The sequence below is a fragment of the Lemur catta genome, chromosome 15, assembly GCF_020740605.2.
Source record: "Lemur catta isolate mLemCat1 chromosome 15, mLemCat1.pri, whole genome shotgun sequence".
Classification (NCBI taxonomy): domain Eukaryota; kingdom Metazoa; phylum Chordata; class Mammalia; order Primates; family Lemuridae; genus Lemur; species Lemur catta.
In genome coordinates, this window is record NC_059142.1 from 52,186,243 (window position 1) to 52,199,029 (window position 12,787).

The following is a 12,787-nucleotide window of genomic DNA, read 5'->3' on the forward strand; positions in this document are numbered from 1 at the left end:
CCATACAACAGAAGGGGTATCATATTATGCTATGTGATGAAAAGCTATCACTCTCAGTTAAAACATTTAAATACCACCACTCCACATTCCCACAGCATTTTATATCATTTATACATTTCCATATATAAATCCCTTGATGATATTAAGTACACTTATTTCAAAGTCTATATCTGACAACTTGATCATTACCTAGAACCTGCTGTCTGTTCCTTTCCTTTGTTTTTTAATCACAAGGCGTCATCTATTCTAATGCCTGGTCATGATTGCCTCCGACCATTCTATTTCTGGCCCTCTGGACTCCTTACTCCTCAGTATGGTTTGCTGTCCCAGCCCAAGGCCTGGGGACTTGGCAGGGCCACTCCACTCCCCACCCCATTTGGCAGGTCCTGAACAGCCAATTTTTTTTCCTCCTAGCCCCATCCCCCTAAAAGCTCAATTAGGCTTCTTATTCTTGTTAGGCACTTCTTCTGGGGACACTTCTAGGGGGAAAAGGCGCCAAATGCTGGGCTTTGCTCATCCAGTTTTGCTTTTCTGGGGTCTTGGCCCTGTACCCTGTACCTTGGTTCTCTACCTGCTGGGTAATCAGATCCCTTCAAAGAGATGCTTTCAACCTTCCGTCCCGTTTTTCTCATTGTTCTTACAAGGCACCATTTCTTTAAATGGTGATATTTAAGTGCAACCATATGCCTCTGGTCAAATGTTTTAAAAATCTTTTAAAAGATGGGTTCATACTACAACAGAAATAGCAGAGGAGAAAGCTAAGCTATTTTCCAATTCAATTCTTTACTACATCCCATAGCCTGTAGTCCACATGTGTTTAATATGAAGAGCACATACCTGGATCTACCACCAGTATATGTACCTCGTGCTGCAATACTAACACAAACAATCACTTTGTAGCCTGGGTTTAATTTGTTAATTGAAGTGCTGTATTAGGTGAGACTGTATTCCATTTTATTTTTATTTTATTTTATTTATTTATTTATTTAGAGACAGACACTCACTCTGTTGCCCTGAGAAGAGTGCCATGGCGTCAGCTAGCTCACAGCAACCTCAAACTCCTGGGCTGAAGCATCCTCCTGCCTCAGCCTCCCGAGTAGCTGGGACTACAGATGCACACCACAATGCCTGGCTAATTTTTCTGTTTTTAGTAGAGACGGGGTCTCGCTCTTGCTCAGGCTGGTCTTGAACTCCTGAACTCAAACGACCCACCCGCCTTGGCCTCCCAGAGTGCTAGGATTACAGCCGTGAGCCACCTCGCCCGGCCTCAGAGGCATTTACTATAAAAATTATAGTATGATGTTCTGCTGAATTCCCTTTCAGTCCAAAAATATGAAAATAAGAAAGAACTTCAGTTGATGTTGTTACTGCTGGGTCTAGGGCAGGAGCCAGGAAACATGGCCCTTGGTCTAAATCTGCCGTTTTTTATGTGGCCCACACTGACTGTTTTTAAAACTTTAATAGGTTGTTAAAATTTTTAAAAAGAAGATTTGACAGGACAGAGACTGCACATGGCCCACAAAGCCTAAAATATTTGCTGTCTGGCCCTTTACAGAAAACAAGTTTAGCCAACCTCTGATCTAGGGTTTATTCTCAGGATGAACTGAAGGAAACAGAAGTGCACCAACCACTTAGCTTACAGAGGACCAGGGGAGGATGTGCTGTGTGACCCAGTGGGTCCCTCCCACTCCTAGTAAACACTGCCCAGTGCTTCCCCTGTAGAGTGCATTCTGGGCTAGTGCCCATGGAGAGCCCGCACAACCCCCAGAAGTAAATCCTGGCACTACATGGCTGCAAGAATGCAAAGCTGTGCTTAGTAGATTTCATGGGAAATCTGTAAGAAATTCGTGCTGGGACTCTTGGAGCTTCTTGTTTACCACCACTTGTGCCTGTATTTTAGCCACCTCAGCATGAAGACACATTAACCTCAATCTTAAGTTACGGAGACCTCAAATGAGCAGCATTATCAACTCGTGGAGAGGGGTCCAAGAATCTTGTGCATATACACCTTTTGGAGATTTAATGCTTTTGGTTTTTATTATCAAGAATTTGGGCCTGATTATCAATTCAGAAGCATTTACTGAGCTACCATGTGCAAAAATCAAGGTACAAGTTATAATGGAACATAAAAGCAGAAGACATAAATTCTCTCAGGAATCTAAAATCTTTTAGGGGAAAATCTAACTCATATATATAATACAACATGGTACAGGCTCCAAACAAAAACTAGAAAAATTTATTCTACAAATTAGACTGGTTTTGACCTTTTAAATCATTCAAGGAAACATTTATTGAGCCATTATGAGGTGTCTGGTTCTTCCTGAAGTAAAAAGAAGTTACCTGAGGACCTCCCGGTTTCTCCATCATGGTACCGCCACCTTCCCACCATCAAACCGCAGGCTAACCCATAACCCAGCCTTCCATCTCCAGACTAAGGCTTCCCAGATGCCATCTTAAAGAGCTTTCACGTTAAGTATATGGACGTGTTATTGTTCCATAAGTTAAACTACAGAATGTAACTTCCCATCATCTAGCACAGTTCTTGCCACATAATTACCACTAAGAATTTATTGACCAAGGCATGAATTCAGCAGTTTTGTAAGGAAGCTCCCGAATCATTAGTTTCATTTTACAGAAGGCAAATCACCTTTTTAGAACAAGTTTGGGGTTTGGTACAATAAGGCAGCATTTGGCCAACACTTAATTGCTACTGGTCATTATCTCTGCAAGGGCTATGTGTATGGGGACAAACTCATATATTGCTTTAAGTTTTCTGCATAGTGAGTCTTTTATAATGAGAGCTATATTCATAAATTACTGGCATTGAAATAAAAATACTAGAGGCTTTGATAATTTGTAAGATAAAGAACAAATTAGATGATCCTGAAGGCCCCCTCTAGCTCTATGACATATGTGTAAGATAATGTTTTGGGCATTTGGGGGAACAGAAAGAAGCGCGCTGGGTGCGGTGGCTCACGCCTGTAATCCTAACACTCTCGGAGGCCGAGGTGGGAGGACTGTTTGAGATCAGGAGTTCCAGACCAGCCTGAGCAAAAGCGAGACCCCATCTCTCCTAAAAATAGAAAAACTAGCCAGGCATGGTGGCGCATGCACACACCTGTAGTCCCAGCTCCTCGGGAGGCTGAGGCAGGAGGATTGTTTGAGCCCAGGAGTTTGAGGTTGCAGTGAGCTATGATGAGGGGAGGGGAGGGGAGGGGAGGGGAGGGGAGGAGAGGAGAGGAGAGGAGAGGAGAGGAGAGGAGAGGAGAGGAGAGGAGAGGAGAGGAGAGGGGAGGAGAGGAGAGGCAGTACATGGCTCACATTAGGGCAGTGATAAGATGGAGAGGGGCCAGCGGGCTGCTGCTCAAGGCGAGTTAAGTCATCTGAAGTCTCACCCGACACCCCAGTGTCAAAGCAAGTACACAATGTCCCAACAGCATTCTAGTCTGAGTGTGGAAAGCCTCGGCTGCCCCCACCATACTCACAAGGTATGCCAACGACTGCTTTTGCAGTAGGAGCAAGGGCCATGAATGAGAGGTGGGTGAGTGCGGGAGGACAGTAGTCTGTAAAGGCTCCCTGGTCCCACTGTGTCGCATAGCAATATAAATCAGGGGATGGGGGTTCTGAAAAAATTAAACATGTTCACCACTCTCAGAAGCCTGGAGGAGAGCATATTTCATTCTCTCTGAAGTGCGGACACTAAGCTAGAGGCATAAACATTTACTGGGAACCATAACATGTCATTATATGTCAAGCACTGTGCTCTGGGGATACAAAGATTATTGAGATACTGTTCCATCGGATCATCAAACATATAAACACAAAACCACGTGGTAAGTACCCTTTCTAAACTCAAAAAATGCAGAATTATGAAACACATCTGGCCCCAAACATTTAAAGAAAAATAATATGGACCTGCAAAAACTACTGTTTTATTTTTAAAGATCATGGACAGTTATTATCCATCTCAAATGTGTATTATTATTGACTATTACACTATCATCATACATTACCATTAACATGCAAAATCAACACCCTTCGCCAATTCCCTGGAAAGACAGAATAAAAGGCATGACATCCATCCCAGGGATCTCAATTTTAAAAACAGTATTTGAAACAAGCAGGTTGGTCCCAACCCTTGGGAGCCCAGTGGAGCCCAACTCACGGATGTGGCTTCATTTCTATGTAGTTCTTGGGGATGAAGCCGTCCTTTCCATTGAGCTCTGCCTTGTACCAGTTCTGATCACACTCTTCATTCAAAACCTGAAAAGAAATTAGATGACAAGGGGAAAAAAATCATTTCCTTTTCCCTTTTAAAAGTCTGGCCACAAGACAATTATGCTTTTAGGTTTGTTCATGAAAGGTCTTATGTGAAGTACTATCAGCTATGTGGATGTTAAGATTTCTTGTAACTTCAAATAACCAGCATCATATTAAACTCTATTAAAATTAAAAAGAAACTGTCTCTGGAAATGAAAGGTACAGCTCCCAAACATCTAGAATTAAACCCTGTAGTTAGTGATACAAAATATTAATAATATTTGCAAGATACATTAATAATATTTATTTTCATTTTTTGAAGACGGGATCTTGCTCTGTCACCCAGGCTGGAGTGCAGTGGTGTCATCATAGCTTACTGTAACCTCAAACTCCCAAAGTGCTAGGACTACAGGTGTGAGCCACCACACCTAGTCCCCACTTACACTTTTTAAATCTTCATTTAAGAAAATATTGAACTCTGCTTCGGCCAGCAAAGGCATTGTGCTGCTAGACAATTATAAAGCAGACGTTAAGGATGAGTTTTGGGAGGGAAAGTGCACTTAACCTGTCACACCACAGTTCAGTTGCCTGTTCCTGCACTGGCGGCACAGAAGACTGAACAGACTTTGAGAAAAGGAGCTCTTTTGGCCGGGCGCAGTGGCTCACGCCTGTAATCCTAGCACTCTGGGAGGCCGAGGCGGGTGGATCGCTCCAGGTCAGGAGTTCGAGACCAGCCTCAGCAAGAGCGAGACCCCGTCTCTACTAAAAATAGAAAGAAATTATCTGGCCAACTAAAATATATATAGAAAAAATTAGCTGGGCATGGTGGCGCATGCCTGTAGTCCCAGCTACTCGGGAGGCTGAGGCAGTAGGATCGCTTAAGCCCAGGAGTTTGAGGTTGCTGTGAGCTAGGCTGACGCCACGGCACTCATTCTAGCCCGGGCAACAAAGTGAGACTCTGTCTCAAAAAAAAAAAAAAAAAAAGGAGCTCTTTTAAAAGTCGCTTAAGGCCAGGATTCTGTTACTTGCCAAAAATAAGGACTTGAAGAAAAATGTGGCCTAACAATATTATACAGCATCATTATCCTATAGTAATAATAAAAAAAAGAAAACTGTAGGCTTATATAAACAAGAGTTTTCTTTTTTTTTTCTTTTTTATCCCTTTCCCCCATATCAATAGACATGGGCAGTTTTTTGTTTTTTTTTTTTTAAAGAGACAGGAATTCGCTATGTTGCCCAGGTTGGACTTGAATTCCTGGGCTCAAAGGATCCCTACATCTCAGCCTCCCGAGTACAGGCGCATGCCACCACATCTGGCTACAACAGTTTTTTTTTCCAATGAAAATATGGAATGCTTCACAAATTTGTGTGTCATCTTCAAGCAGGGGCCATGCTAATCTTCTCTGTATTGTTCCAATTCTGGTATATGTGCTGCCAAAGCGACCACTATGAACAGTTTTTGATGATTCCTGAAATCGTGAGGTGTGTATATACTCTCCTGAGTTCTTAGAAGACAGAGGAGAGTCAGGTTGACAAGGAGCTGTTGTTACTTCTTTGGGCATCAAAACACAATAAGGTAATCACTTAGAAAAGGCCAATTTTTTTTTTTTTTTTTGAGACAGAGTCTCGCTTTGTTGCCCAGGCTAGAGTGAGTGCCGTGGCGTCAGCCTAGCTCACAGCAACCTCAGACTCCTCGGCTTAAGCGATCCTCCTGCCTCAGCCTCCCGAGTAGCTGGGACTACAAGCATGCGCCACTATGCCCAGCCAATTTTTTCTATATAGATTTTTAGTTGGCCATATAATTTCTTTCTATTTTTAGTAGGGACGAGGTCTCGCTCTTGCTCAGGCTGGTCTCGAACTCCTGACCTCGAGCGATCCACCCGCCTCGGCCTCCTAGAGTGCTAGGATTACAGGCGTGAGCCACCGCGTCCGGCCAGAAAAGGCCAATTTTGATTTGTGAGCAATAATTTTGCGGAGAAAGACAAATGTGTTACATGCCAGGAGTTTACACATCTGCACACTCTTGTCACCTTACCCAAGACAAAGGCGAATCCGCCCTAAAAAGTGCCCCCTTCCTCAATGAACAAAACTGCAGGGCAACTCCCAGATTTGGCATCAATTTAGAACTATGGTTGTCTACAGAACAAAATTATTACTTGGTGTTTAGTATGCTTTTCTTCCCCAGAAGGCAGGGAAATATGGAATTGATGCTTTTTAAAAATGTAATGTTTGAATACATAAATGGTTACAATTTTGGTTATCTGGAAAATTTTAGTATCCAGAATATCACTTTACCAGATAGTTAAGGTACTGCTGTGCATGCCTCTAAACCTCTTTACTCTAAAACTTAAGGAAAGGTTGGTTCAGCTGAAGGCAAAACGCTGGAAAAATAGCGTAGCTGCAACTCTGGGCCACCCTGGGAGTCAGAGACAACTGCTCTATGAGCAAGTCAGCTTTCACATGGAAGCCCTGAAACTGAGATGATGTAATTTAAAAGATGTTTAAAAGTAAAGTTCTGTTCAAATGCTTAAACATACAAAACAGCAAAGGACATAGATGAACGTAAGTGAATCTAAAATGGAGCAGAGGACATCAGAACCACATGTGGGCAAGTTTGCACCTACAAAGATTGTGCTTAATTTTACGGCTCTAGATGAAAGCTCACATCCTTCAGGACTAATTTTATAAGGCCTGATCAGAGTTCTGAGAATGAGAAAGCTGCTCCTCTCACCGTTTCCCCACAACAGAAGCCAGCTTGTCATCTGTTCACCCATTACCTCTCAAAAAATAGATGGGTGAGCTCACCAACCAAAGTTTCGTTCAGTTGTGGAAATTCCAAGGAATGTTTGTAGCTGCTACCCCACAGCTGTATTTTCTATTCCAACCCCCATATTCCCTTGAGTTATGACTTTGTAGCCACACAAAACACTTTGGTTTAACAGAAGGACACTGATCAAGAGATGAGATTACGAAACGAGGAACAGACAAGTTTCGGTGAAGGGTTTTTTTTTTTTTTGCAATGAGACTCTGAAAATAATGTTAGAACCCAAATCAGCAAGAAATTTAAGAGATGACGACTGAGGTATGCTTTATATGAAAAAATTAAAAACATTCCAATCAATGGAATGGTGAAAATTCACTGACCTGTTATGATTTTTTCTGTATGTGTATATTATACTTCAACCAAAAGTTAGAACCATCTCAGTTAAGAAATAAAGTGACAAAACACATCAAGGCTTAACACACCTCAAGTACAAACTTCACACCCCTCAAAATGTACAGGGAAGCAGAAAACAACACAGCAAGACTTCAGAAACCCCCATGATGATAACTCACCAATGCTATTCTACGAAAGAAATAAATTCCCAGAAATAAAACTTTCTTCACTGTGGACAAGTCCGAGTATTTGACATGTTCAACTTTTCTACCTTGTGTGCTTCTAATGCCATTATTCACTGTTACCCCCCTCCCTTGCCCCCAACCTGAGACCATTCTCACAGCAGTGCAAGATTTCCATTTATACCAATACTATTCAAAGCTTTCTGAATACATAGTTTCCTAAAAAAGAAAAAAAGCCACTGGTAAGAAATAGTAGGTCCAAGAGCCCAACAGTGTGCACCTGACCTGGGGGCAAGAGCATAGGATTCACTCAAGAGACTGAAACAACGTATGGGCTCCAATTCCAATTTTACCAACGATGAACAATGACCATGGACAAACTACCTCTCTCTAAATTTTGGTTTCCTGAAGTATAAAGTGGTAATAACACCACCTCCCAAGTTTACTATGGGAATTAAATGAGAAAATGAAATAGGCAGTATAGCAAACAGTATACTATTATACTTCTACTGTCTTAGTGGACAAACTTACTTCACAATAGTTACTTTGTCTCATATATTCCTAGCACTACATCTAATAAAATGTAGCAATCCTGGGGGACTGAGTTTTACCATCCCTACATTTTTTTTAAGACAAGGTCTCACTCTGTTGTTCATGCAGTGGCATGATCATAACTCACTGCAGCCTAGAACTCCTGGGCTCAAGCAATCCTCCTGTCTCAGCCTCCTGAGTAGCTAGGACTGCAGGCGCATGCCACCATACCCAAGTAATTAAAAAGCAATGTTTTAGAGATGGGGTCTTGAAATGTTGCCCAGGCTGGTCACAAAATCCTGGCCTCAAATGATCCTCCCACCTTGGTCTTCCAAAGTGCTAGGATTACAGATGTGAGCCATTGCGCCCAACCAAATTAAATCTCTTTGATGTAACACTATTCAATGGCACCAAGAGTATACATATTAACAGAGGAACAGGATTCTTATTTTATTCTGAAAACACACATGTACAAGACTTCTGTGCTTCCTTCAAAAAACAATTTTAAATGCAGAGTTCAAGAACTGCAATCACTAATTCTCTTCTCTGTCCTCCTTTTTAAATTTCTTTGTGCAGGGGCCATGCTATCTTCCCTGTACTGTTCCAATTTTAGTGTATGTGCTGCTGAAGCAAGCACCGTTCCCTGTCCCTTCTGTAACAATAATGGGAGAGAGAACTGCACTTGATTTTCTACACAAATTATTAAAAAAGGCATCTTCTAGAAAAATAGTGTTTTGTTTACAGATTGTTGCCCTCCCTCCCTCCCTCTCTCTCTTTCTTTCTTTCTTTTTAGGCTAGTCAGGTGAAGTATTGGGAGTGGAGAAGGAACAAAGAAATCTGTAAGTGCTTGTCATCATTAGTTGTAAACACCACTGCACTTGGACCAGACAGTTGTTGCATTTTGAAATATGGAGATACTTCTTGGCCTAAACATATTCAGTCATCTGTAAATGACTAAAAAATAGGCATCATCGTTCTTTTTAAAAAAGGAAGAAGCTGTACAGTTATGGTCTCATCAAACCTTTCAACGCTCCAATTCTAACAGCTTGTAGGGGGTTCAACATTTCTTCAGGAAAAAATTATTCTAAGTTTTATTGATCTGTGAAGCAATTTGTACAAGAGCATTTGTGCATGAAAGATAGGAGCAATTACATATTTAAGCTTTTAACTCATAAAAACCCAAAAACAACATTTGTAGTTGCCCCCTGCATTAGAGATATTCAACATAAGCCCATGAGGTTTCCTTAGTTCATTTCATCAAAGGCCCAGGTAAAACCAGTCCAACTCCTGAGTATCAATCCATCAGCCAATCAATCAGTCCCAAAGGAGCAATATCGAAATACTGCCATGACTTGAAGACAAATTTTGAGAATCCTACTGACACCTACCATATAATTTCAAATTCCTAGAAAAGAGTGCAAGCGCGCACACACACTTTTTAAAGACTTTAACTCCTGAGAAAAAATTATATAGGGCCCTGGCTAGGGTAACAGTACTGAGAGAGACATTGAAAACTCAGTTCTCTTCAGTTGCCTGTTAACGTATTTTATTAGAAACTATCCAGAATGTTCTTCATCTTCCCTAGTATGGGTTATTGACTCAGTCTCAAGCTACACTGATTCATTACTAACACTTTAAATAAGTGCTTTACAATCACCACTTCCATCTGTTACCATTTTTGTTCAACATGAAAAACGTCTTGGCTACGCTGCTTGCTACACTGTGTGCCAAATCATGAAAAACACCCACAATGTAGACAAGCTATTACGAATTTTAATGATAACTTAAAGGTAGTTCAATAATTAAAGTTCCTGGTCCCACAGAAACCTTCAATTGCTTACCCAAATACACAGAGAGCAATAGCTCTCAAGTTCACCTTGCAGGCCAGTCTCCATCCTGAATGACTACAACTACAGTGAGGCCACAACTCAGTAAAAACACGCGCAGATCCTTTACCCAGCCAGGTGTGTACTTGTCCCTTAACAAACAGAAAGCTGAGAAGAAATAAAGTGCAATTTATGAAGTTTTAAAACTCTAATTTTGGTAGATTTATAAAATTGTGTGTAAATATTATACTATGCTGTTTTATTAAACAATTAAAAGAAATCTATTCATTTAAATAGTATTCACGTAATGATACCAAATCAAGAGGGTCTTTTACCCTCATGCCATCACCTCTTTCCACAAGAGCATAATATCTGTGCCATGGATGCTATTTTAAGTTCTCTTTGAAATTGATATTTCCAGAAGCCTCATTTCTTTAGAGATCCAAGAGTCCTAAATCTTTGATTTTCTATGTCATTTTCTTTTTTAAAAGGAATCTATTTAACAAACTCTAAGAATCCAAAGGGCATTTGGTGGTCAAGTCTACCTTCTGACCACTAGTGACAGAATGGTGAGAGGTTCTACCTTAGCATCTTTTAATAATTTTAAAAGGAAAAGAAAGAAAAAGAGAGAGGGAGGACAAAGTCCCCAAACACCCCAATTTTCCACAGTAAAAATCATTCACTTGCTCAAGTGATCCTCCTGTCTCAACCTCTCGAGTAGCTGGGACTACAGGCACGCACTATCATGCCCGGCTAATTTTTCTATTTTTTTGTAGAGGCAGTGTCTCGCTCTTGCTCAGGCTGGTCTGGATCTCCTGGCCTCAAGAGATCCTCCCAGAGTGCTAGGATTACAGCCTGGCCCATTCATCACTTTTACACTACCATATGAATATGACCCAGCTGTAGTCCAGGAATAGTGCTTTCCTTCCGAACTGTCACCTTTCTAAGCAGCTGCTCTCAGTGGGGATCAGTGTGAAAGGGGAACATAGGCAAGTCAGAGAACCAAGGCCCGACAAATGTCAGGTATCATGGCTTAAGGCTGAATTAGTTTGACCTCCATCTATTTATTGCCCCAAATCAGTTCAAACACCACTGTTTTTCTGTTATAAAGCTGTAGTTAGCCTTCTTTAAGTCCAAATTATCTTTCTTCTGGCATTCCTCTTTTCATAATTTGGCCATTACCTACTCTCTGCCCTTGTCACCCACTCCTACCCCAAATGAACCTTGCAGCTGTCAAGCTAGTCAACTCACTGACCTCTCAACATTGTACTTCTCTCATTTCCCCCTAGCTAGACTGTCCTATCTATTAAAATGTTTCACAATGCAGTTCAGAGCTTGCAATCACCATGGCTACCTTTCTCTCTGCTTTACTTTTATAGATGACAACTCATCTATCACTACTGTGGGCTAGGCGCTGTGGCTCACGCCTGTAATCCTAGCACTCTGGGAGGTCAAGGCGGGTGGATCGTTCGAGGTCAGAAGTTTGAGACCAGCCTGAGCAAGAGCGAGACCCCGTCTCTACTAAAAAAAAAAAAAACAAAAACAGAAAGAAATGATCTGGACAGCTAAAAATATATATAGAAAAAAGTTAGCCAAGCATGGTGGCACATGCCTGTAGTCCCAGCTACTCGGGAGGCTGAGGCAGGAGGATGGCTTGAGCCCAGGAGTTGAGGTTGCTGTGAGTTAGGCTGATGCCACAGCACTCACTCTAGCCTGGGCAACAAAGCAAGACTCTGTCTCAAAAAAATAAATAAATAAAGTCTACCCAAATTAGTTGATTTAAGTGTGTCATGTGTTTCCTACTAAGACCCTGACTGAAATTATCCTTAAATCAGTTGTATGTGTCCTTTGCAATGCATTAAGGAGATATTTCATCATATAAAGTGACATTTGTATTAGGACAAACAGAATGCAGGAAGTATCCATGTTCTACCAACTACTAAGGAGAAGAAAACAAACTATAAAAGAGCCTTACTTTATGAGGTCTACCATTCTTAAGCACTCAAGTAATTCTGTTTACTACTATTAATAAAAGTTATGGAGAATTGAGAAAGTGGGTGAAGGTATGAAAACCTGAGATCTGTAATCTGGTCATCGCTAGACTGTCTTAATGATTTACAGTAGCTGTCCCCTTTGAATTGCACTTCAGTTAATGTTTAAGTGTCTACTACACTGACAGCATTGTGTTAGGAAGCTGCAGTGGGGATAATAAAAGAAGGAAAGACATGGTCCCTGCCCTCAGAAGTGTTTATGAGCTAAGGGAGCAATGTATATAAATAAAGAGCGAATAAGTAAAAAGTGAGATAGGGGAAATCGCTGACTGTGAGTTGGACACAGAATTCACAGCAACATGCTTCCAAATTAGCTGCATGGCTAATGTGGAAAGTTTAACTCACATCTGGAGGAATTAGAAAAAAGACAACTTCAGGCAGTCCAGGAAGGTAGAGGAAATTCACAACAGGTTAGAGGATAAGGTAAGAAAGTAATCTTTCCTTTGATATTTTAAATGGGCTGCAATAAAAGAGGGAGCCATTGTTTAGTCCCACTCTGCTGGCTGTCCTCTGCCAGGCTATACATTGCCCCCCTGCAATGGGGGTGTCATGTTCAAAAGACAAATGGTAATTATATACACTTTGGACAGCTGGATGTGGCTCAATCAAGCAGAGTCATCTTTTTTTTTTTTTTTTTTTGAGACAGAGTCTCTCTTTTGCCCGGACTAGAGTGCCGTGGCATCAGCCTAGCTCATAGCAACCTCAAACTCTTGGCCTCAAGCAATCCTCCTGCCTCAGCCTCCTGAGTAGCTGGGACTACAGAGATGTGCCACCATGCCC

The 12,787-nt window shown here is 41.4% G+C and overlaps 1 protein-coding gene and 2 non-coding genes across 4 annotated transcripts in view; all 3 read right to left on the minus strand.

Annotated features, from left to right (window-relative positions):
• Window positions 1-12,787, minus strand: part of GRB2 (growth factor receptor bound protein 2) — a 66,849-nt gene that overhangs the window by 6,341 nt on the left and 47,721 nt on the right. For both annotated transcript variants that reach the window (XM_045569900.1, XM_045569901.1), the window contains exon 3: window positions 4,166-4,263. In XM_045569900.1, the coding sequence (XP_045425856.1) occupies window positions 4,166-4,263 (98 nt within the window). The remainder of the gene's footprint in view (window positions 1-4,165; window positions 4,264-12,787) is intronic.
• LOC123621332 lies at window positions 5,601-5,707 on the minus strand. Its single transcript, XR_006729068.1, has one exon. It is a non-coding gene; the product is annotated as a U6 spliceosomal RNA (small nuclear RNA).
• LOC123621365 lies at window positions 8,664-8,767 on the minus strand. Its single transcript, XR_006729098.1, has one exon. It is a non-coding gene; the product is annotated as a U6 spliceosomal RNA (small nuclear RNA).